The 24693-nt window shown below is 41.4% G+C and overlaps 1 protein-coding gene and 1 pseudogene across 2 annotated transcripts in view; both read left to right on the forward strand.

The window, feature by feature from the left end:
- PMP22 (peripheral myelin protein 22) overlaps positions 1-11033 on the forward strand; it is a 32877-nt gene extending 21844 nt beyond the window's left edge. For both annotated transcript variants that reach the window (XM_032138165.2, XM_058431398.1), the window contains exons 4-5: positions 1174-1314; positions 9734-11033. In XM_032138165.2, coding sequence (XP_031994056.1) covers positions 1174-1314; positions 9734-9897 — 305 coding nt within the window. In that variant the 3' untranslated portion in view covers positions 9898-11033. The remainder of the gene's footprint in view (positions 1-1173; positions 1315-9733) is intronic.
- LOC116459542 (small nucleolar RNA U13) lies at positions 2885-2981 on the forward strand (annotated as a pseudogene).
- Positions 11034-24693: the final 13660 nt, after the last annotated feature.

A 24693-nucleotide genomic window follows, 5' to 3' on the forward strand; every position in this document is an offset into this window, starting at 1 on the left:
CTGAGCTGAAAGGATTAAATGCTGCAACTTCCCCAGTTGCTCTTCCTCCATGAGAGCAGTGCCTGCCCCCAGCATTCTGTGGCACTTGGAAGACAAGACAGAGGCCAAATGCAGATTTTTACCCTGGGCTTCCCTCTACAGTGTGGAACTCAGGTTGTTTCTTCTTTCCTCCCTGAAATGACATGAATTTGCAGCAGATGGTGAATGAAGAAACCACAGGAGGCACTGTCTTCTTGCCTGAATTTCAGTTGGAAGCTTGGAGATTTGGGGTTCAACAGAGATAAGGAAGTGTAAGCCTTCATCCCGTCTGGTGGTTTGCAATCACACACCGCTCTGTGCTGAGGCTAATGGCCATGATCAGAGTTGACCAAAAAAAAAAATACAGGTTGCCCAAGCAAATGGATTTCCATATCTATAGAGCATACCTTTCTTCATCAGTATTTTCTTCCATTCTTCTAAAAAATTAGTTTGGGCTCTAACAGCCATTCCCATGATCTTTACCTCTCCTTGGGGAATGCAGATAATTTGAACAGTGGTTTTAAACTATTTTTCTTGGAATGCAGAAGTTCCAATAAGCCCTTCAAAGACCTCTGAGGGCAAGGAGAGGGAAGGCAGTAGGCAAGGCTCAGGCCTTCTTTAACACAGACACATGTACATAAGTAACACATTTGCACCAACACTAGAAGGAAATTCAGTATGTTTTAAAATGACTTTCACTTCTAGTGGTGGAACTATAGACATTTTTTTACAGCCCTTCCCTAAATGTTCACATGTGTTTTATATATATGTGTGTGTCATGTATTTGTATATGTGTATATACACACATATATCTAGAAACACATACATATATGTATGCATATTTGTACATACAGGTATATATGTATGTAATGTGTACGTATCGGTACATATATGTGTTTGTATATGTATATATTGGTACATATATATGTATGTATATATGTATATATTTTTTCCTCCAAAAGAAACAAATAAAGAATGTCTTCTTAGACTGCAAAAGTGAATTGTCTGAGTTCTGCTAAGGAAAAAGGACTTCTGCTTCTGCTGCCTGTGAAGATTGTGCTGTCAGCAGTCACGGCCCCTCAGGCCCTGCACCTCAAGGCAGAGCCCTCCCCCGGCCATGGCCAGCTCTCCTAACCAAGTGTCTCTTTCCCCCAGAATGGCTGCAGTCTGTCCAGGCCACCATGATCCTGTCGATCATCTTCAGCGTTCTGTCTCTGTTCCTGTTCTTCTGCCAACTCTTCACCCTCACCAAGGGGGGCAGGTTTTACATCACTGGAATCTTCCAAATCCTTGCTGGTAAGTTGTGGATGGTAAAGTCCATGTGGAAGCGGGGCGCATCCAAGTCTGCAGAATGATTAGTTTAGTAGAATGATGTGGCCTCAGAATAACTGATGTTCAGGAGTCTTCTTAGACTGGATGCTTTCCATAAAGTGAGGATGGGTGCTTGTATGTGTGTGTGTGTACGTGTACGTGTCTTAGAACTTGGGACTTAGAACTCTCCCCTTCTCCCTGGAATGAGATGCATATGAAAGAGAACTTAGAGGATCTGGAAGGAAGGTCCCTACCCAAGCCAGTCGTATGATCAGGAATGAAACTGCAATCTGGACACATAATCAGAGGTGAATACTGAGGCTATCTGTAGAGCAAAGGTCACGCTTGAGAGCTGTTTCTGTAGATTACGTTATGCCTCCAGAAAATGGCCCCGACGTGCTAAGAACTGGCGAAGTAGTTATCAGGTATGTGTCTTCCACCAGTAGATAGTGATTAAGTCACACTGACAAATTCTCACCTTCCTTGTTTCCAGTTCCTAGATTCCACTGGGCTTTGACTGACTGTTGTCATCCTCTGGTATCTTCATTTTGGCACTCCTGTGTCACATATTGTCATTTCCAAACATGGGGCCATGACAACACATGAAAACACATGAGAGGTCTCCTTAATCTCCTGCCTAAACTGTCTTCAAGTTCCCTCTTTAAATACATTATTAATATGCATAGTGTGCAGAGTCCTAGAAACTTCTATTACACAGGGTGACATCTTCCAACTTTGTCTCTGGATTCTGCCTAGCATCTTGCTTCATTAGCTCTTATATGTCTGTCTGTTGACTTACTGTTGACTGAGCCAGCAGGGCATTGGAGAGAAGTAAGAGCCAGATGTAGTGGTGGATTCTGTGGTCCAAATTCATAGATCACAAACTTCATATGTACCAGAGTATGTCTAGGTACTGTGAGATGTTCTCAATTCTGACCCTCTGAGAGGGCAAAGGATGTAGCATCTCTTCTCTGAGTTGATTGTCAGAATGCCCATGGTACCATTTCACCATTCTGTGCTCAGGAGCAGTCATTGGAAGGTTGAAAGCAGCCGATGTGTCTTTGATGCATATAATGCCTTAAATAGGGTTGTATGGGAAGACACAGCCCAAAGTTAGATGTTGGTGACCTTGTCTAGAAGCCAGAGAGTTCCCCTTTCCTGAAAAAAGGAAGTAAATGATTAACCACTTCTCATTAAACACTCAAATACAACATTTCAATACTCATGGTTTTGAGATTTCAAAACCAGACAGTGCTTTGCTGCTTACTCATGTCTTATGACACCAGGCCAAGCTCCTGGATGGTTGCTGGCTCTGTTAAATGACTAATTATGCAAGGAGATATCATTTCTAGGTACGTGAAAGTGAAGAGTTTTCCTTACTCAATTTTCAGTTGTAATAAAGACAACTGTAACATATTCTGGGGTTTCTTTTTTTTTCTTACTCGTTTTAGTTTGATATCAAATCAAATAATGATCATATCCATTGCATCAGTGGATACGCCCTCAAGATAATATGGATTTAGAACCAGAAGTTTCATAATGTATTTATATTGAAATGTTAGTTTCATAAGTGATGATTGGGTTTTCATGCTCATGTGTGAGATGTGCCTCCCTCAAACCTTGTTATGATTTGGCACATTACCCATCTGATGTGAAAAAAATTACATTTTATTTGTACAGGCTCGTTATTTTACTGATGAATAATTTGAGCCCATCGGGGGTAAATGAATGACCAAGGTCACCTAGCTCATGACAGGGACGATTGAGTGTTACACCGAATATAGTGAGGTACTTCTTATATTTTAAAGACAGAATGCACCAAAAAATTTAAAGAACACAAAATCCAAGGCAGAAGCTCTGCCTTTTATATTATCTTTTATTGGAACTGATTTACAATGGAAGGTAAATGCAAATTTGCACCATGTATTATTCTGAAGTTCCAAACATCTGCGATGAGTACAAGCCTGTACCATAAGACCCAGTCACATTGAAAATATGGAGCGGAGAAGAGGTAAGCTGCTGTTGAACGGGCTCCTTGGGATAGCCAGTACCTTCATCTTCATTCGTCCTGCTGAGCTGTTTCGGCTTTAAGTCCTTTAACAATGTCTTTTTAGCAACATCATTACATCATTTTAGGCCAAAACTCAAAGACCAGAGATAAGAACCCTGAAGTCACTCAGGTAACTGCACTGTGTGTTAAAAGTATTTCAGTTCAGCCAAACACTCTTCTCCTAGGTATCGCGATTTAAGTATATTTACTAATCCACTCTTGCTTCACTATTTTCATTCTCCTCCAAAGTCAATACAAGATGTTTAGAACTGTGCTGGAAGTGCAGAATTCCGAATGTAAAAGCGCATGACTTTGTCCTGTTTATCTCCTTTACATTTAGCTGCTTATCTCTCATGAGACTGAATTTTCAGTTATCTGTTGGTCCACATTTGAATAGGAAATTATCTTGAATTTGAAATGCTGAGCTGTAATAGCAGTTGTAATTTGTAAGTCCTGAGAGTGTCCTGTCCTCCGTTGTTAATCCCAGTCAAGATCATCTGAGAGTTGGTCTCCAGGGAACCTCAGATCTCTAGGATGTTGCACTGGAAATGGCTGCAGGATCTTTCCACTAATTCTGAGAACTGAAAGAGTTAGGAACTCTACTTGGAGATTTCCTGGTTCCCTTATCATGTGACAGTTCTAAGTCAATTTTGTCATGTGGTTTTCCGATTCACAGACTAGTAAGAAGTTAGTAATTAGAGAGCTAAGTAGATTAGGGTTGTTGGAGATGAGAAACCCAGGTTTTGGGAAAACCTGGGAAGTGACAATTTAACATCAAGGAAGTAGTCAGAAAAGCTAAAACTGACAAACAGAAGGGAAGAAAAGAAAGAAGGGGAAGAAAGAGAGGGAGGACAGAAGGAAGAAGAAAGTAGCTCCATATTCATGGGATGTAAAATCTACAAGCATGCATGCCCAGCAAATGCCTCTCCAATGCACTGGAGCATTTTAAGTGGAAACCACTAGAATCTCTGTGTAGCCTCCGGAAGTGGCTGTGAGAGCTGCATTATCTCTGCATAGCTTCCTCTTGGTGGGCCCAGCTGTGATCTTTATGGATGGCACACATGAGCTTTCAGGAAAAGCACATGAAAGGTGCTAGGGCTCTTGGAGCTGACTGTAGGTTTGGGAGTTGTCTCTGTCTCCCTGCTCTAGATAACAGCTCTGGGTGTCATGTGGGGTCTCCATGGTTTGCCAAATTATCTCTTCCTCACTTAGCCACAAGGCTCACAGTTAGGAACTATCTCTTCTTGATTGCATTAGGTTGGCTGCTTCCTGAATGCATATCAAAAGGCTCCTTCCTTTAGTTCAGTGCTTTCAACCTGAGCTGTGCATCAGAGTCATCTGAGGTCCTTTTTTTAAAAAAAAAAAAAAAAATGACAGTGGGCTGGATGCAGTGGCTCACGCCTGTAATCCCAGCACTTTGGGAGGCTGAAGTGGGCCGATCGCTTGAGGTCAGGAGTTCAAGACAAGCCCGGCCAACATGGTGAAACCCTGTCTCTACTAAAAATAAAAAAAAAGGTAGCCAGGCGTGGTGGTGCATGCCTGTAGTTCCAGTTACTTGGGAAACTGAGGCAGAGGAGAATCACTTGAACCTAGGGGGTGGAGGTTGCAGTGAGCCAAGATCGTGCCACTGCACCCTAAGCTGGGGGAGACAGAGTGAGACTGTCCCCCCCCAAAAAAAGGAAAAACGAAAAAGACAGGCCTCATCCCTGCAGACTCTCATTTAATAGTTGTGGGATGGATCCACTGCCTAGGTGACTCTGATGTGCATTTAGGGTTGGGAACCACTGACATAGACATTAAACTGTCCCTAATCCCACTGTAAGGTTTTCTAGGATATTTCCCCGGAAATAACTAAACCACCTTCTTAGAGAAGCAACATCCTGATCCTGTGTCTGGACTTTGGAGTCATTCTTATTTTCAGAACCTATAGCCATCTATTCCTAGACAGTAGTTATCCATGCCTTAGCTCTGTTGGGTTGGGTTGCGCTAGACTGGAAAACATCAAGAAATTAATCTAGACACAGACCTAAAAGGAAGATTTGCATGTTTTGATTTATTTTACTGCTTACACCCAGCATCAAGCTCCATGTGGGGCACATAGAGGAGCCCGAATAAAACTATTGGTTGGATGATTAGATAATTGTGTTTCCTCAGCAGAATCAAACTCAAGTCAAATGTATAGTTACTGGGATTAAGAACAGAAAGAGTAGAGGGAACTCCTGAGTGAGTTTCACTTTCTCTATCTTTTTGTTATTGTTGTTCATTTGTTTTGTTAATAGAAAGATCAATGTAGCTATAGAGCATTTAAAATAAAAGGATTTGGGCCAGGTGTGGTGGTGAATGCCTATAATCCCAACACTTTGGAAGACTGAGGTGAGAGGATTGCTTGAAGGCAGGAGTTCGAGACCAGCCTGGGCAACAAAGCAAGATGCCATCTCTACAAAAAATTATTTAAAAATTAGCCAGGTGCCTTGGAGCACGCCTGTGGTCCCAGCTATTCAGGAGTCTGAGGCAGGAGGATTGCTTGAGGCTGGGAGGTCAAGACTACAGTGAACTATGATCAGGCCCCTGCGCTTGCTCCCGCCTGGGTGACAGAGACTCTGCCTCTCTAGGAAAAAAAAAAAAAGAATTTCGTGGGCGGGATTAATAAAAGTTCAGTGCCATCCTGTTCAGAGTGATTCAAAGATGGCTTATGTCAAATACCACATTTAGAAATTTTTGTTAGGGATGAATGATTATGGATGTCTCACTGGCCATGCCCGGATCAGAGTCAGTGCTATGGGTGGCTTTCTAGGGAGGAATGCTCACTTGGATACTGAAAATGAAAAAGGAGTGGGCTTCAATCACAGAAACACAGAGAAGGTTCTTGCTTTCAGAGGAACAGGCCTCACAGCCCCTTCCTGCCCTACCTTGTTGCCCTGAGGATGAAGGGGGAGGGGGACAAAGGCACCCACTCATCAACCCAACATCATAGCTGCACCTTCCAGTGACCACCCTGGTGGTCTCACTGACATCCCTTTCCAGCCAGCTTCTCTCTGGCTTCTGCCCCAGGCTCTCAAATGAAAGTGCTTTTGCTGAGGTCACCAAAGTACACTTTGAAGTCTTTAATTTGTTGGATCACTCTGCTCCTTTCAATACTGTTAACTACTCACTCTTTGAAGCTTTATTCCTCTGGCTTCTGAGACATCGCCATGTTCCCACTTGCCTCAGCGAACACACCAGGTGACCATGCTGGCCTCTCCTCTCTCCCTCACCCCACAGCCCGCCTTCTGCTGAGTCCTGCATTTGGGTAGCATCCTCCGTAGGCATTACACCCATTTCTTTTGTCTTGACTCACTAACCCCAGTGCAGCTATGCAAAGGCCTCCTCATGCACCTTCCAGCTACCTGCCTTGTCCCTGCCCCTGAATCCATTTTCTGCACCGTGGCCAGAGTGATCATTCTAAAACGTGCGTCTGATCATGTTTCTCCTCTGCTGAAGTTTCCTCAGAGGCTTCTCATCACAACTTCCTTAACATGCTTAACATGTCTTGTAAGGCCCTCTCTTTCCTGACCCTTAGTGAGCTAATCAGCCTATTATATGAGAGTCTGTGTGGCTTCTCCAGTTCTCCAGGTTGGACTCAGCACCCGTCTATGCTCTTGGGGCATCTGATGCATTTCCTTCTCTCTCTTGAAATTCTATCGGACTATATCGAAATTATACGCAAATATCTGTCTTCTAGACACACAGTCCTTAAGGTAGGGGCCATGTCTCACTTATCTTGGTCCATCTAGAACAGCAGCTAGAACAGGGCCCCATGCAATAGGCACTCATTAAATGTTCACTGAACCAAAGGGAATGGAGATCATAAGGATGTACTGGGAATTCCCTCAACTGCTTCCTTTGACCTTGGCCCCTTGGGTGCTTCCTTCCAGAGGCTCTGGGCTCTAATCACTCTCATGGGGTTGCAGTCACTGTTAAAGGAGCTTAAGACTTTCTCTTCGAAAGGGCTTAAGGCAGAACTTGCAGGAAGTTGTTGCAGACTTACCCATCCTGAGACAGGGAGAAACTCTTGTAAGTTGAATGCCTAGCACATTTGTGTTGTCTGGACAGGGTCAGTGTCCTTCTGCTTAAAGATGACCTATGCTCCCAGACTCAGGCCCCTCCCAGGGAGTCCGGGTCATTGCCAAAGAGCAGAACATCTGCCTGTGCCTCAGGGCCTCACTTACCCTTGCCACAGGGACCTGATGATACATCTCCACCTACTGGTTGCTGAGAAAGTGAGTCGCAGTCCACTTGTTAGGAGTATTTGGCTTTTGGAGATGACTACTGGATAACATTAACTGTCTTGGGTTGCAGACAGAGGGAACCCAGCCAAAGAATCATCCTTTCCTCTATTTCAGTGTACATCTATTGCTTTACATGCAGACAATCTTGTAATAATATATTCTCTAAAACATCAGTCTCCTGACAACAATCATATAAAATGCGTATCCTCTCTTTGGCTTTGTAGGTATCTAAGTTTACTGCTTATCACAGTTAAGCTTAGAGCCATTCACTTCTGAGATTCTACTAAGATGAAAGTCATACATATTAAGCTGTGTAGTTAGTCACTGCACTTCTCTATACTGCCTCTTTCTGTCCCTCTTGTTCAAGGATGGAATCTGATATTTCCTCTTAGCCAGTGGAATCGGGGAGTAGCTGGTCCACTCAGCTCCTGAGGCATTTCTCATGCCAGATCTGGTTAGACAGCCCATTTGGGAGCCCTGTCTGCATGATGATAAGCGTTGCCTTGCCCTGCTAGCACTCCATTACCACCTTGCTGTCTGCCAAGGTCATGTTTCCTTTTTTATAGCCCTGCCGTCATTAGATAAGTCAGACAGAGCCCAAGAAACAACTTCAGTATTAATTAAAGACAAGAGTTAGCACTTTGGAGAGGCAAGCCATGGAACAATGGGGCAAGATAATTAAGGATCCTGGACCTCAAGGCAAATAAAGTGTGTCCCCAGCAGATCAAAACTGCTGTTTTCTGCAATCAACAATTAACCAGCGATGATTTTGCTCCTGACATGGCCATCTTTGCTGTCTTAACTTCCTGTAGGTGGCAGGTCCTGGATGCTGTCCCATTTTGGTTCCAAGACTATTGTGTGGCTCTCTTGACAGGGGCCAATCAAGCGGGAGTTTTCTCCTCTGAGTTGCAGGAGGACAGGCTTAACAGGGTGGTTCATGTGGCGTATTCCCACTTCTGCACTGTCTTCAAACAAAGTTGCAGTGTCCAGTAAAACAGCAGCCCAAATAGCAGTGAGGTTAGATGTAGGTGGCCGGGGGGGGGCGGGTGCATTGGGAGCTCTGGAACCGCATGAATCCCACACGGCATACTGGATTTATAATAGAGTCACTCAGAGCTTCTCAAAGACCCTGTTTTCAGGGAGGAAACAGACCAGGCTTTGTGCAGCTCCAGGCTGGGGTGCTGACATCACTGGACCCCTCCTTGTGGGGGGATGCTGACTGTCATGTGAGCTGGGGCCATCAGTTTGAGCATGGCTGCTCCACAAGGTGGAGGCCTGCCTTCTTTTTCTGACACCGAAGGGCTGCATTGGTGGGCCAGGGAGGGTGGCCTGACCCACCTGCGTATCCAATGCCCTTTAGCCTTCTTTGGGCTTCAGATGCAACCTTGGGGCACCCAGGGAAATGGAGCTTGCCTTTGATCATCTTCCCCCTCCACAGCGTGGCTTCCCACTCATACTGTCTGCTGCATCCTCATTTCCTCCTCACTTTCTTTTTTCCCCTCCACACATTTCTTTGTCTGCTTGGCAGTGCCCATGGGCATAGCTTCCTTCACCTGGTATGTGTCAACTCTGCTAGGGGGACCATAGGCCCCTGTGGTCTGCGTGGAGCTTAATCCTTTTATCATGGCGTGACTCCAATAATGGTAAAATGTCAGTTCACTTCCATTGGCTTCAGGTAATGCCACCACTCATTTGTAGAGTGGCACATAGATTTCCAAGGGCTTCCATACCCAGCCACCCTTGAAGTGAGACAGGTAGGTTTTTCTTGCAGCCTGAATGCCTGCTGGCCATGTAGTGTGGCCTGGGGATTGGTGACAGTTAAAGAAAGAGAAATAGGGCAGAAAATGTAAAGAAAACCCTCAGATATTAAGGCCTAGATGGCCAAGATTGGAAGGAGAGAGCAAGTCGTTTTCCTTGTTCCCGTATTTTTGAGCTACCTCCTTTCAATTCTGGACCTGGAAGCAGATTTCCTTCCAGAGGTAGAAATGTTCTTCCTACCCAGCATTTGTCAGCATCCGGGGTGGCAGAGAGGGGGCCGCTCTGCCATGGACTCTCCCTCACCCAGCTTGTCCCTCTCCTCCCCCAGGTCTGTGCGTGATGAGTGCTGCGGCCATCTACACGGTGAGGCACCCGGAGTGGCATCTCAACTCGGATTACTCCTACGGCTTCGCCTACATCCTGGCCTGGGTGGCCTTCCCCCTGGCCCTTCTCAGCGGTGTCATCTACGTGATCTTGCGGAAACGCGAATGAGGCGCCCAGACGGTCTGTCTGAGGCTCTGAGCGTACATAGGGAAGGGAGGAAGGGAAACCAGAAAGCAGAAAAAAAAAAGAGCTAGCCCAAAATCCCAAACTCAAACCAAACCAAACAGAAAGCAGTGGAGGTGGGGGTTGCTGTTGATTGAAGATGTATATAATATCTCCGGTTTATAAAGCCTATTTATAACACTTTTTACATATATGTACATAGTATTGTTTGCTTTTTATGTTGACCATCAGCCTCGTGTTGAGCCTTAAAGAAGTAGCTAAGGAACTTTACATCCTAACAGTATAATCCAGCTCAGTATTTTTGTTTTGTTTTTTGTTTGTTTGTTTTGTTTTACCCAGAAATAAGATAACTCCATCTTGCCCCTTCCCTCTCATCTGAAAGAAGATACCTCCCTCCCAGTCCACCTCATTTAGAAAACCAAAGTGTGGGTAGAAACCCCAAATGTCCAAAAGCCCTTTTCTGGTGGGTGACCCAGTGCATCCAACAGAAATAGCCGCTGCCTGAACCTCTGTGTGAAGCTTTACGCGCACACGGACAAAATGCCCAAACTGGAGCCCTCGCAAAAACATGGCTTGTGGCTTTGGCATACTTGCCCTTACAGGTGGAGTATCTCGGTCACACATCTAAATGAGAAATCAGTGACAACAAATCTTTGAAATGGTGCTATGGATTTACCATTCCTTATTATCACTAATCATCTAAACAACTCACTGGAAATCCAATTAACAATTTTACAACATAAGATAGAATGGAGACCTGAATAATTCTGTGTAATATAAATGGTTTATAACAGCTTTTGTACCTAGCTAGGCTGCTATTATTACTATGATGAATAAATCATAAAGCCTTCATCACTCCCACATTTTTCTTACGGTCGGAGCATCAGAACAAGTGTCTAGACTCCTTGGGACCGTGAGTTCCTAGAGCTTGGCTGGGTCTAGGCTGTTCTGTGCCTCCAAGGACTGTCTGGCGATGACTTGTATTGGCCACCAACTGTAGATGTATATATGGTGCCCTTCTGATGCTAAGACTCCAGACCTTTTGTTTTTGCTTTGCATTTTCTGATTTTATACCAACTGTGTGGACTAAGATGCATTAAAATAAACATCAGAGTAACTCACTGGTCTCTCTGGAGTTTTTGTGGAAACTTGGGTGTGGGTACAGGGTGCCTGTTGGAGCAGGATGAAGCGCTTCAGTGGAAAGCAAAGTTGAGCTGGAGATTTGGGTTACAGGATGGTGCTAAGGCACCAAAATCATAGCTGTTTTACAAGCTACAGGGAGCACATGATGCCTTCATGATGTCTGCACAAACGTTTGCTAATTGGAGACAGTTGGGAATTATAGCTGAAATGGAAGCTGTAAATGGACTGGAAGGCACTTGAGTATTCATTTAGTTCAACCCTCTCTGGTGCTCTGTTGTCTGATGACCCACATGGAAAACATGGAGGCATGTCATGAGCTGCCCTGATATACTGGGAATGTTGGTAGAAGCATCTCAGATCCCTAACCTTGAGGTATGATATGGTGAAAGGTCTGAATGATGGTGTCTTGAGGCCACACTTGCAGATAAAACATTGGCTGGCACCAACTAAGCTCCTAATGCTATCCTGAAGGAGAGAAAAGGCCACCATTGTCACCCAGCTCAGGGTTTCTGAGTTGTGTCTCATGCGTCCATATTTTTACCCATCGACCTTTTGTTGTGTGTCTGTAAAATAACAAGCAAATGATGTGCTTGATAGTCCTTAATATTTATTGTGCAACTATTTTGAATTGGGTACCAAACATAGAGAAGGAATGACATGTATCTTAACATCGAAAGGTCACATTTTAGTGAGAGGTACAAGTAAACAAGTCACTATATTATAATAGGGTTAAGAGCATAGAAATGAGAGCCTGGGTTTGAGCCTTTCCTTTGCTGCTTACCAGCCATAGGAGCCTGAAAAGGTTACTTAAACACTAAGATTCAGTTTTCTCATCTGTAAAACAGGGATGCCAATACCAAGGGTATAGGGCTATGGGGATTTAAAGGAAGTTATATGGATACAGTGTTCAGCATAGTGACTAGTGCCTAGAAAGACTATAGATTAGAGTGGTTATCACATATGTTCCAACAGAGGTGTATTTGAAAGAGCATGAAGGAGAGACATTGACTGTTATGTGGGATTCTCAGTATCCGTCTGCACATTGGAATCTCCCATGCAGGAATTCCCATTAGAGATTTGGATTCCCTGTTTCCATGATGGGACCCACCCATCATGGTTTAAAGAACACTTCTGGTGATTACAGCATGCAACTGGGGATGACACCTCTGAGCTAGTACAGGAGGTCTCATACTTCAACATGCTAGTGAATCACCTGGGAATCCCATAGCATGCAGATTCTGAAACTTTAGGCCCAGGTAAGGATTGAGATTCTGCATTTCCAATTAGTGCCTGGGCGAGGTGGATGCTGCTTGTCCACTGACCACACTTTGAGTAGCAGGGGCCTAGCATAAAGCCACCTTCAGGTACCTTATGTTCTTCTGTCTTTGGGTGTCTGTGATGGAAGGACTTCTCTTTCTGAGGTTTTCAGTAGTGACCTGTACTCTGCTTTTGACTCAGATAGTTCTAAGGTGGAACAGGTGGCCATGAGATGCATGCGAGATTAAGAAAACTAGGAATTTTATTTCATGAGCTGGTACTTTAAAAACATACACTTTTATTTCACAAACTTGATTCCATTAGTCTTTACAGCTGTGGTCTTAGTTAAACACTATCAAAGAGACATAACCCAGAGGTAATATAATTTTATCACGTTTTTCCCAATTATAAGATACATTTCTTTTTCAAGTTAATTATTCCTAATGAAATATAGATTACCAGGGCAGACAATGTTGTTATTAACCCATGTAGCTAAATTTCCCATAAAACATGCACATATATTATTAGTGGGCCAAGACAGTTCCTCTTGCCACTACTTACTGTGCCTTTGGCAGAGCAGAGGCTCCAGCAGGTAAGCCACTTCGGAACATGACCGGTGTGCGTCTGTCCTCACAACCAGAGTGACTGGCAGGAGCTCCTTATGGGAAAGAACTTCTGTGTCACTGGCCTTAGGAAGCAAATACAACTACCTTAATGTTATTCTGAACAACATACAGTAAATAATAGCCTTTCATTGCAGTTCAAGAGGTATTAAGTTACATTTGTAAATACATAATGTAAACCAAAAATACTATTCTAAGCCCACTGGCCATCTGAATGGACCCCTCCTCTGGGCAAGGCCAACCTGAGGGACTGGTTCAGGCCATGATGGGGGGCAGGGGAGTGCCTCATTACACCCCCCTCCCTTTCGGAATTACCAAAAGAACAAACAAAGTCTGCTGAGAAACATTTTCAATCTCCTCTCTGAAGCTTGCTACCTGGAGGCTTCATCTGCATGATAAACTTTGGTCTCCACAACCCCTTATCATCATAACACAGACATTCCTTTCTCCCGATTCCAAGTCTTCCAGTTAATAACTTAACTCTTTCAACCAATTGGCAATCAGAAAATTGTTCCATCTACCCATAATCTGGAAGCCTCCCCTTCCCCACTTCGTGCTGCCTTTCCAGACTGAATGAATGTGCATCTTACATGTATCTGAACGAGTCTCATGTCTCCCTAAAATGTATAAATGAGGCTGTGCCCCAACAAGCTTGGGCACATGCTCTCAGGATCTCCTGAGGGTTGTGTCACGGACCACTGGTCACTCATATTTGGCTCAGAATAAATCTCCTCAGATATTTTACAGAATTTGACGCTTTTTTTCATCCATAATAGCAGGGAAATCAAGCTGCTCATGTGAACACTTACAAACATAGTAATGTATTTAGTGAGGTCATCTGAGGACCAGTGTTCACTGTTCATGAACCTGATCACAGAAAAGGAAGTGGTCATGGGTGCAGGCATGAGATTGCATTCTCCATGAAATTAAGCAGGTCACTGCTCTTTCCAATGTAGCCACTGCATAAAACTTAAATGCAGTTACTATGCAAGGAATAGCAATCTGCCTTCACCATAAAAACACCTGACTTGAGAAGATTTAGGATTTCAATTATCAGAACTTTATTACTAAAGTCTTCAGAGATTCCTATTGTGATTCCCTACTCATTGATGTTATGAATTTAAAAACAAAAAAAAATACTGACTCAAGAGCAAGATGGAGGTATGACACAATGCACTCTTAAAGTTATTGTGTAGGATAATGCATGAGAAAGTGCTTGGCCAATGACTGTCACCACCCATGCATCGACACTTACTGCACATCTTGTATTTGCTGGGCCCCGTGTGTTGGGCATGTGGACATAAGTACCATTCATGCCCCCAGGAAAACTGCTGGATATTATAAATAATAATAATGACAACAATAATATCATCATGTAAATAAATATTTGGGGAAACACTACTATCTGTGGTTCCACCACGAAACGGACTAGCATAGGAGCCAGAGACCTGGCAGGTGAGCTGGCTGGACCAACAATTTCCCCTCCAGATAGAGTAAGGTGATTTTTCTAAAGCTCTTACGATGTTCATATTTTTTGTTGTAATACTTCAATTACATGTGTATTCCTGATTTATGGACAAATAATCGCTCATCTAGTTTACCTTTATGATGCCCTTAATCTGTGTAGAACTTAGTAAGTTTTAATTCCTAACAATCACAAAGACACCACTCACTCCAAAATACACAGGTTGAAGCATCTGAAACTACCACTTTTGCAGGTCAAAAAGTCAGCAATTTAATATGACCCAAACTAACAGCTGTGCACCAAAAAATATGAATGACTTAGTAGCCATTCCAGTTCTATTTAGGTGTCAGACACTCATTTAAAATAGAAAAGTTAGCATTGTTAAGTTTTCATCCTGTCTAACAATTTTAATAAAGTGACCAGCAGTGTATTTGGCAAGACAGGAAGAAATATAAAATGAATATCCTAAAAGTTAAGAAATTGTTTTATTGAGTCAGGTTGCTACCAAAATCAGACAAAATAAAATGGCATGGCTTTATCTGGGTAAGCCCCTGTGATTCCCCCTAAGGAAAGCCCATAGATTATTGCCAACATAGTACTATCTAGCTGTGTTGTGGAAGCAGTGGCCAACAACGTAGAAGGAACCACCAGATTATAGGGGGAGTGAACCTGGACACTTGTTTTATTATAAATCTGAGGATAATACACCGAATTAATTTCTGGTGTTAAATATCAACCTATCTGTAACGTCACGTATCAATGTTTTAATTTGTGTGATTGCTGTTTTGAAAAAAAATCCTAGAGTAAAAATGTAAGTGTATTAGTTATTCCTTGTGGATCTTTGAATCTTAAGGAAACTACATTTTTTAATGTAGGAAAAACTAAACATTAATTCTGTTTTTAACATTGACAATGCATACAGAGTCCTGAAAATACATAAATAAAATCATGATGCATGTTGTATGTATTAAGGCAGATATTACAGTAATAGAGTGTTTTTCATTTTATTCTTTGCAATGCACCTTGCTGAATGTGTAGGCATTTCTTTTTTGTTGTTGTTGTTTTCTTTTTGAGATGGAGTATTGCTCTGTTGCCCAGGCTGGAGTGCAATGGTGCGATCTCGGCTCACTGCAACCTCCACCTCCTGGGTTCAAGTGATTCTCCTGCCTCAGCCTCCCGAGTAGCTGAGACCACAGGCGCATGCCACCACACCCGGCTAATTTTTTTTTATATTTTTAGCAGAGACAGGGTTTCTCTGTGTTAGCCAGGCTTGTCTCGATCTCCTGACCTCATGATCCACCCGCCTCTGCTTCCCAAAGTGCTGGGATTACAAGCAAGAGATGTGTAGGCATTTCTACCAATTCTTATTCAAAAACTTATTGTTAGTACAGGTCATCGCCAACTTTGCCCATGCTTTATGCAAGGCATTAATAATTGTATGGTCACCAGACTGGTTCAAAACACCCTACATTATAGTTCTATCAGTTTTTTCTTGCTTCTCTGTTTTCCAAAATTTGTAAACATAGTATATATAGGCATGGTAATTTATCCCAGCAGTTTTAAACATTAAGAGAGTTTTCAAATCCATCTTTTATAGTTCCTAATGTTCTAGAAATTATTATGACTGTTGTGTTCCAGTGGATTTTTTGAGGTAAAACAGAGCTTTGACTACTTTGGGTTGTTAGGAAAGCTATGGGGAAAAAGACTGGGTCAAGCTTCACATTTAATAATTGGGAAAAAGGCACTGGAAACAACATCATCCTCATCATCTAGAAGTATGTACTTTGGCAGCTTCTGGTCTCTGAGCATCTTTGTTTCATGTGCTCAGCCCTTTGGCAAACCCAAACAGCAGCAACGAGGATGCAGCATGATACGTCTCCACATCTGTAGGGCTGGTCCCCCACCCTGTTTCCATCTTCAGAATTCTCTTAGCAACATGTGCTTCATTGTCTCTCTATACAAATTTTAGAGCCAGTTTGTCAAAAATAAATACATAAACAAATGTTCAGCATAATCTTGGAATTAGATTAAATCAAAGAAAGCATTTTTTGGAGAGATACTTAGTTTGCATATGCACGGCAGTGGTATCCTAACTCCATGCATTTAGGTCTTAAATTCTAATAAAGTTTTATGATGTCTTTTCCACAGAAATCATGCATATTTTTGTTATATTGATTCCAAGGCACTATACCCTTTATTGCCTTTGCAAGTGGGTTTTTATAGCATTTTCTTATGGTAACATGTTCTTCACAAGAATCCAGTTATTCTAAGATTCAGCAGCCTTACGAAATTCCCATTAATTTCAATAATTTCTGTATATTCTCTTGGGCTTTCTTTGTAAACAACCATATTATTTTGTGTTTATGAATAGTGCAATTTATATTTCTTTGTTTTCAATCTTTTGTGTTTTTGAATTGCCTCACATATATTTTTATCTCTTTGTTATTCATTTCTATTCTAATTGCACTGTAATCATAGAAACTGTCCTTACAATAACAACTAGTATAAAACTTTGTGACTTTTGCTTTATGGAATATTGGATAACCAGTTTTGTTTTTTGAGACAGAGTCTTACTCTGTCGCCCAGGCTGGAGTGCAGTGGCATGATCTCGGCTCGCTGCAACCTCTGCCCTCTGAGTTCAAGCGATTCTCCTGCCTCAGCCTCCCAAGTAGCTGGAATTACAGGCACCTGCCACCGCGCCTGGCTAATTTTTTGTATTTTTAGTAGAGACGGGGTTTCACCATCTTGGCCAGGCTTGTCTTGAACTCCTGACCTCGTGATCCACCCACCTCGGCCTCCCAAAGTGCAGGGATTACAGGCATGAGCCATGACATCCAGCCTCAAGCCGGGATTTTTAACCAGCTTAGTGCCCAGAACAGAGTAGAAGCTGAAGAATATTTGGGTTTGTTTGTTTCTTTGTTTGTTCGTTTGTTTGTTTTTTAAGATACGGTATCGCTCTGTCACCCAAGCTGGAGTGCATTGGTGCAATCATGGCTCACTGCAGCCTCAACTTCTTGGGCTCAAGTGATCCTCCCACTTCAGCCTCTCAAGTAGCTGGGACCACAGGCATGCACCATTATGCTTGGCTGATTTTTTTTTCTTTTTTTTTGTAGAGATGGGGTTTCACCATGTTTCCCAGGCCGGTCTCAAACTCCTGGTCTCAAGTGATCCACCTGCCCCAGCCTCCCAAAGTGCTGAGATTACAGGCATTGGCCACCACTCCCAGCCAGGAATATTTGTTGAGAAATTGAGTAAATACAGGATTCAGGGTTGACATTGACATCTTCTGCAGGTTACAAAAGAAGGATCTGAGGCTCAGAGAGATCAATTGCCTTTGGTCACACAGGAGAGAGAATTGGACAAAGAACCAAAGATGGCTAGACTTCCAGACAGAGATCGTTTCATCACCATAACGTCTCTGACCAGAATTTTTCCTGTACATTTAATTAAATGCACTAATTTAGATTAGTACATGTAGATACTTTCAATTTCTTCTAAAGTTAAAGAAAATATTTTATATTCAGAGAATTCTTGATAATGGAAAGTAAATATTTAAATTTTCACTTAAAAGAAACGTGGTCACTTTGAAAAGGAATTTGGTTACTGTAAGTTAGATACATTTCTGTTAAAAAATAATTTAAAAAAAATAATGCTCAAAGACCAGTGGTCATGGCATTTATTCCAGAGAGAAGAAGTTTATCCTGTTCTGCCTTTAATAACAAAAATATATGGATCAAGATAATTCTGTAGGGACATAGATTAAAAGATAGCATAAAATTTTATTTTAAAAATGGAGATAGGCCGGGTGCTGTGGCTCACGCCTGTAATCCTAGCACTTTGGGAGGCCAAGGCAGGTGGATCACCTGAGGTCGGGAGTTCGAGACCAGACTGACCAACATGGAGAAACCCCATCTCTACTAAAAATACAAAATTAGCCGGGCATGGTGCCACATGCCTGTAATCCCAGCTACTCAGAAGGCTGAGGCAGGAGAATCGCTTGAACCCGGAAGGTGGATGTTGCGGTGAGCCACTATGGTGCCATTGCACTCCAGTCTGGGCAACAAGAGTGAAACTCCATCTCAAAAAAAAAAAAAAAGATAACTTTTTGATACATGTATTAAATGTAAGCAAATAGCAAACAACATAAAAAATAAACTTTTGGGGGGATATTATGGGATACAAACAAGTACCGAGAACAGTATGAGGAATAAAATTCTCATCCTGGCTTGGTGTGGGCAGAACCTCACAGTCTGAGAACAGCCCCGGTATGTGGTGGTGTTAGGGTCCCTCTGTGTAAAAACTGTTCTCATTTACTGAGAATTGAAGTCTCAGTAAAAAAAGAAAATACTACCAACCTCAACACAAAATGATTGGTTCATCATTAGATATACCCTGTGACTATAAAACATGTACAATTCTGTTATCATTCTATAAGGTTTATCGTTTGTTAAATTTAAAACTAGAATAATTTCAAACTTGAAGTGAAATACGCCCCTTAGAGAACTAAATTTCAAAATGTAACCCCATATCTATCTATATCTCTATCATCTATATCTGTGTTAGGCCATTTTTTGTATTGCAAAAACAAAAGCATCCTTCTAGGCCTTCTAAATTTTAAAGGATCAGACAAATATTGACACAATGGTGATAGAAAAAGGTAGATGTTAATATTATTTGGAAAACAGTTTCATTTATAGTATTATGAACAAATTCTTAGAATTGGACTAGAGAAGTATGAAGTCACCTAGGGACTGATTGTACACACAGTGCTTTTCACTGAGGAAGCCGTCGCATAATTTCTGTTGTATATTTTTACTACACTGATAAATTTTGGTTTGAGTTTCGATGTGTTCATTAAATATAGGTTAATGTTACTGTGTTTTGCCAGGTTATATAAATTGTTTCCATTTTACATTTGTTTTGTTTCTCACATTCATTGTTCTAATAGGAACTTATTTTAGGTAAACACAAGCATTTCATTAGAGAAATTTTGGCATATCTCAGGGTTTTTTTTTTGAAATGGAGTTTCGCTCTTGTCCTCTAGGCTACAGTGCAATGGCGTGATCTCGGCTCACTGCAACTTCCACCTCCCAGGTTCAAGCCATTCTCCTGCCTCAGCCTCCCGAATAGCTGGGATTACAGGCATGAGCCACTGTGCTCAGCTGACATGTCCCAGGTTTATCTGATCTACCAAATATACACATAAAATCAGAGGAAAGAAAATGTGCAATTGATGTCAAACATCAGCGATACCAATAAGAGTCACAGTGACATATTTTACCCCCAATTTGTGAGCAAAGGTGCCAGTAAATTCTGACAGGAGGCAGCAATACTTTGCCTAAATTCCTATGAAAAATTGTTAAGTTATTTTAAAAGCTGGGAAGTGGCATGGTTGGGGGGATGTGTAATACAAAACTGTAACTCATGAAAATTAGCTATAAATCTAGGCTATGACAGGAGCAGCAAGAGTAGATGTAGCTTTTCTTAAAACTGTACTTGAAAATTATTTCATCATCATTTATAAATCCTTTAAAATAATATTTAATTAGCATATATCCTAAAAAAGGGCAGAAGTACAGTCAAAATAATTTTTATATAAGGTAATATGTGTTAATACATATGGTTTATTCTTGCTCGTTTTGTTTCAGGCTGTCTCAGAATTGTGAAATAGGTAAGTGAATGGTAGAAATATTCTTATAGTTAAAACTTAGAATGATTATCTCTTTAAAAGGTAGAATATTACCTTAATTTTAGTTTCAAAGGAAAAGGTAATATATCCATATCCACCTGAATTTTACTTTGAAGAGTAGGGACCAATATGTCTCCACACATATTTTATTAATCATGGGCATTTTGTCAGACTGATGGGATTCATCTGGTAAATTCACTGTGTGTGTGTGTGTGTGTGTGTGTGTGTGTCACTGTATCAAGATTAAAGATACATTAATTAATTATTATTATGGTATTAAAAGAAATATTTCCTAATATCAGACCACTTACGCTCAGAGCAGGACACAGAACTTACAGAACAATGCCTATTTTGTAACCCAATATTTCCTTCTCAAATTTTGAATAACAATTTGAATAATTTAAGTGATATTTTAAATCATGTCATTTTAGTGTAATGCTTTAATGCTTTAATAATCAAAAAGGTAATGATAGGCTGGGCAGGGTGGCTTACACCTGTAAACCCAGCACTTTGGGAGGCCAAGGCGGGCAGATCACCTGAGGTTACCAGTTTGAGACCAGCCTGGCCAATATGGCAAAACCCCATCTTTACTAAAAATAACAAAAATTAGGTAGCCGTGATGGTGGGTCCCTGTAATCCCAGCTACTCGGGAGGCTGAAGCAGAAGAATCGCTTGAACCCAGAAGGTGGAGGTTGCAGTGAGCTGAGATCGTGCCATTGCTCTCCAACCAGGTGACAGAGAGAGACTGTGTCTAAAAAAAAAAAAAAAAAAAAAAAAAAGTGATGATATAAATATTTTGTATTATTTAAAATAGATCTTTTAAAATTTCCCCTTCACATTAAATGCAAACATAAACATTTTTGTAAAAATGAAAACATTGCAAATAATTCAAAGACCATTTTATCCTCTATTCCATGTGTTGTTCTTCTTACCAAAAGTAACTGTTTCCAGCATGGTTTCACCTAAGTTCATGCTCTTAACCACCTTATTATCCTGAATTTATGCTTTATAAAACATGATATGGTATGATGTATGCATTACTTCAGTTGTCTAATTTAAAATTATAGAGAGCAAGGAATGGTGGCTCACATTTGTAATCCCAGCACTTTTGGAGGCCAAAGTGGGCAGATCTCTTGAGCTCAGGAATTGGAGATCAGCCTGGACACCATGGCGAAACCCTGTCTCTATAAAACAATCTAAAAATTAGCCGGGCTTGATGGCACCCACCTGTAGTCCCAGCTACTTGGGAGGCTGAGGTGGGAGTATCACTGGAACCTGAAAGGTTGAGGCTGCAGAGAGCTGTGTTAGCACCAATGCACTCCAGCCTGGGTGCCAGTGTGGGACCCTGTCTCAAAAAAATGAAATAATATGAAGTAGGTCTTCCTAGTGTTATCATTTTAAAGATAATAAAATCAACATATAGAGATCATACTAAAAACAAAAGATTATGTAATCCCAGCTACTCGGGAGGCTGAGGCAGGAGAATGACTTGAACCCGGGAGGCAGAGGTTGCAGTGAGCCCAGATCACACCATTGCACTCCAGCCTGGGTGACAGAGCCAGACTCCATCAAAAAGAAAAAACAAAACAAACAAACAAAAAAACCCACAAGATTATTTATTGAATCACATCGAAGAGTTCAAGGAAAACTGCTAAGTTACTGATTTTGTCACTAGTTTTCGCTTTTCTTTATTTTTTAATTTTTGAGACAGAGTCTTACTCTGTCATCCAGGCTGGAGTGCAGTGGCGTGATCTCAGCTCACTGTAACCTCTGCCTCCCAGGTTCAAGTGATTCTCCTGCCTCAGCCTCCAGAGTAGCTGTAATTACAGGTGGACACCATCATGCCTGGCTAATTTTTGTACTGTTAGTAGAAACGGGGTTTCACCATGTTGGTCAGGCGAGTTTCGAACTCCTGACCTCATTATCCACCCCCCCCCCCACCACAGCCTCCTAAAGTGCTAGGATTACAGCCACCGGGCCTAGCCTGTCAATAGTTTTCTATAATTTTTGGCGTACTATCTACCTTGACTTATATTAGGGTAAAAAATGAGTGATAACTCAAAAGTGTACAGAGATGAAGTAGCAGGCCCCATGCTTTGACATTAAGAAGAATGGGGTTAAGTGTGAGGCTTCTGTGAATTATCTGAACTATCTAGATACCAGTGATAATGACCTAGAGGCACGTTGTCCAATAGCCACACATGGCTACTACATTTAAATTTAAATTAATTACAATAATATAAAAATTTGGCTAGTCACACTAGCCACCTTTCAAGTTCTCAAAAGCCACATGTGGGTAGTGGTTAGCATATTTCGTAGCATAGATAGAGAACATTTCCAGCATCAGAAAAATTGTTGGAGAATGCTTGTCTGGACACTTAAGCACACACAGAAATATCAAATTGGGTTAAGATGCTATCAAAAGCTAATGCTCGGACTTGCCCTTAGACAAATACACGTTATCCATGCCCTGCTGATAAGAGAACTGAGAATAAAATGTGTGTTCCGGGTGGACTCTAATTAAACAGTTGAATGCCTGACTACCAACATTTGAATATATTTGGTGATTTGGACCTGGAATGTATCCTTAGTTTGGTTAAACATGGAAATATTCTTCTCTTTCTGACCTACTTATTAAAGATGTTTGAATGATAGCATTACATATACTATGCAAAATCTATCTTTCTCAAATATTGCAAGATATATATAGTATAGGAAGAAACTACTATATGATTTTATTAGCATTTTTACTGCTTAATAAATGCATTTTGTATTACAAAATTAATAAGTACCCATAGTATAATTAGGGTATTCCTCCAAAATATTATAAATAATAACATTAAACAACTTTGGAAACAGAAAGAAAGGGTCAGCAGTGTGTGTTATGGCATGAACATTTGTTTCCCCCAGAATTTATATGCTGAAGATCTAACTCTCAGTGTGATGGGATTTGGAAGTAGGGCCTTTGAAGGTAATTAGGTTTACATGAGGTCATGACAGTGGGGTCCTTATGCTGGAATTAATGCCCTTATAAGAAGAGGCCAGAAAGCCTGTTCAAGAACTAAATCAGCCATTGTCTTGGTCACAGACTTCCCAGCCTCCAGGGCTGTGAAAAAAAAATGTCTGTTCTTGAAAGCACCGTTCATAGTATTTTGTTATAACAGCTTAAGCAGACTAATACAGCATGTAAATATTATATAATGACAACAGAATAAGCAATGTGGCTAAAAAACAGATAACAAAAGAATCTGGGGCCATTACATCCTAAAGTCTGTTACAACTAAATAAAAAAATTTAAAAATTAAAAATGCACTTTCATTATGTCAAAAGCAGGTAGAAAAAATATAACAATTATTTAAGAGTGTTTGTGTCCAAGCACATAGTATAAAATATCTACACAGTATATCATTAAATCTTCCTAATGAAGTCGTTTTATGCTCATGTGTCATAAATAAATGAACAAATTATAAACAGTTCAAGCTTAGGGAAAATTATCAGCATTCCAGTTAATAATTAATGGGTCCAGAATCAGGAAAATAAACCTAAATACGGTATAAGTAACTAAAGTATATTTAATAGAAAAATACATTAAAATACTGAAGACAAAGAATGTTGCTCCATAAGCTTGTAACGCAGCAATAATCAATTTATATAAATTATTCCCAATATTAATGAACGTGGAGAAATCAGTGAATAACACATTGAAAAATGAATGCCTAGGAGATGAAGTAAGACTTCGGTCTTTTCGTAATATTTAATAAATTCCTACTTTAAACTGATGAAAAAAATGAAGACAATTCCAAATATGACAAACGAAAAGAGACATACAAAGAGATATACGAGACATTTTTTAATTTCACAAAATGGTACATGTTAACTCTACTTTGGAAAACGCGGATCACTAAGTGATTTTGCGAAACAAGAAACAAAATCATCAACACAGAAATTATACCAAAAATGCAAAGGAGTCTTCCCACCTCCGCACAAAACAACAAAAGCACAAAAGTTGTTAGGCTGAGACACTTCAAAGTAAATTATTTTATTACCTCAAGAAAAAGATCATATAAAAGCTATTTATCAGTTCCAGGAAAGTTTCCAAAATGTTTAATCAAGTCAGCATAAAAATGATACCAAAATCTAGGAGAAAACGCATAATAAAATAAAATGCTGCAAAACACAGTTCATCCTCAGTTATATCAGTAAAATATCCTAAATAAAATACTTGCCAATAGAATGCAAAAACAGAGACAGAGTAAGAAAGGACACCGAGCAGGAGTCCATGAGGTTCACAGTAAGAAAACAAGCGGCCGAGCAGCCGGAGAGAAAGCAGCCCCGGGATTCGGCCACGTGACGTGCGGTGGACCCTGCGGCAGGGACCCGCCAAGCTGCCCACCCCTCAGCCGCCTCAGCCCCTCAGCCCCTCAGCCGCCTCAGCCCCTCAGCCGCCTCAGCCCCTCAGCCCCTCAGCCGCCTCAGCCCCTCAGCCCCTCAGCCGCCTCAGCCCCTCAGCCCCTCAGCCCCTCAGCCCCTCAGCCTCTCAGCCGCCCGCGCCGCCGCTAGCTCACCCTCCCGGCTGCCTTAGGGGTTGGCGCTGCCCAGCTGGC

This window comes from Hylobates moloch, unplaced genomic scaffold, assembly GCF_009828535.3.
Source record: "Hylobates moloch isolate HMO894 unplaced genomic scaffold, HMol_V3 SCAFFOLD_19, whole genome shotgun sequence".
Classification (NCBI taxonomy): domain Eukaryota; kingdom Metazoa; phylum Chordata; class Mammalia; order Primates; family Hylobatidae; genus Hylobates; species Hylobates moloch.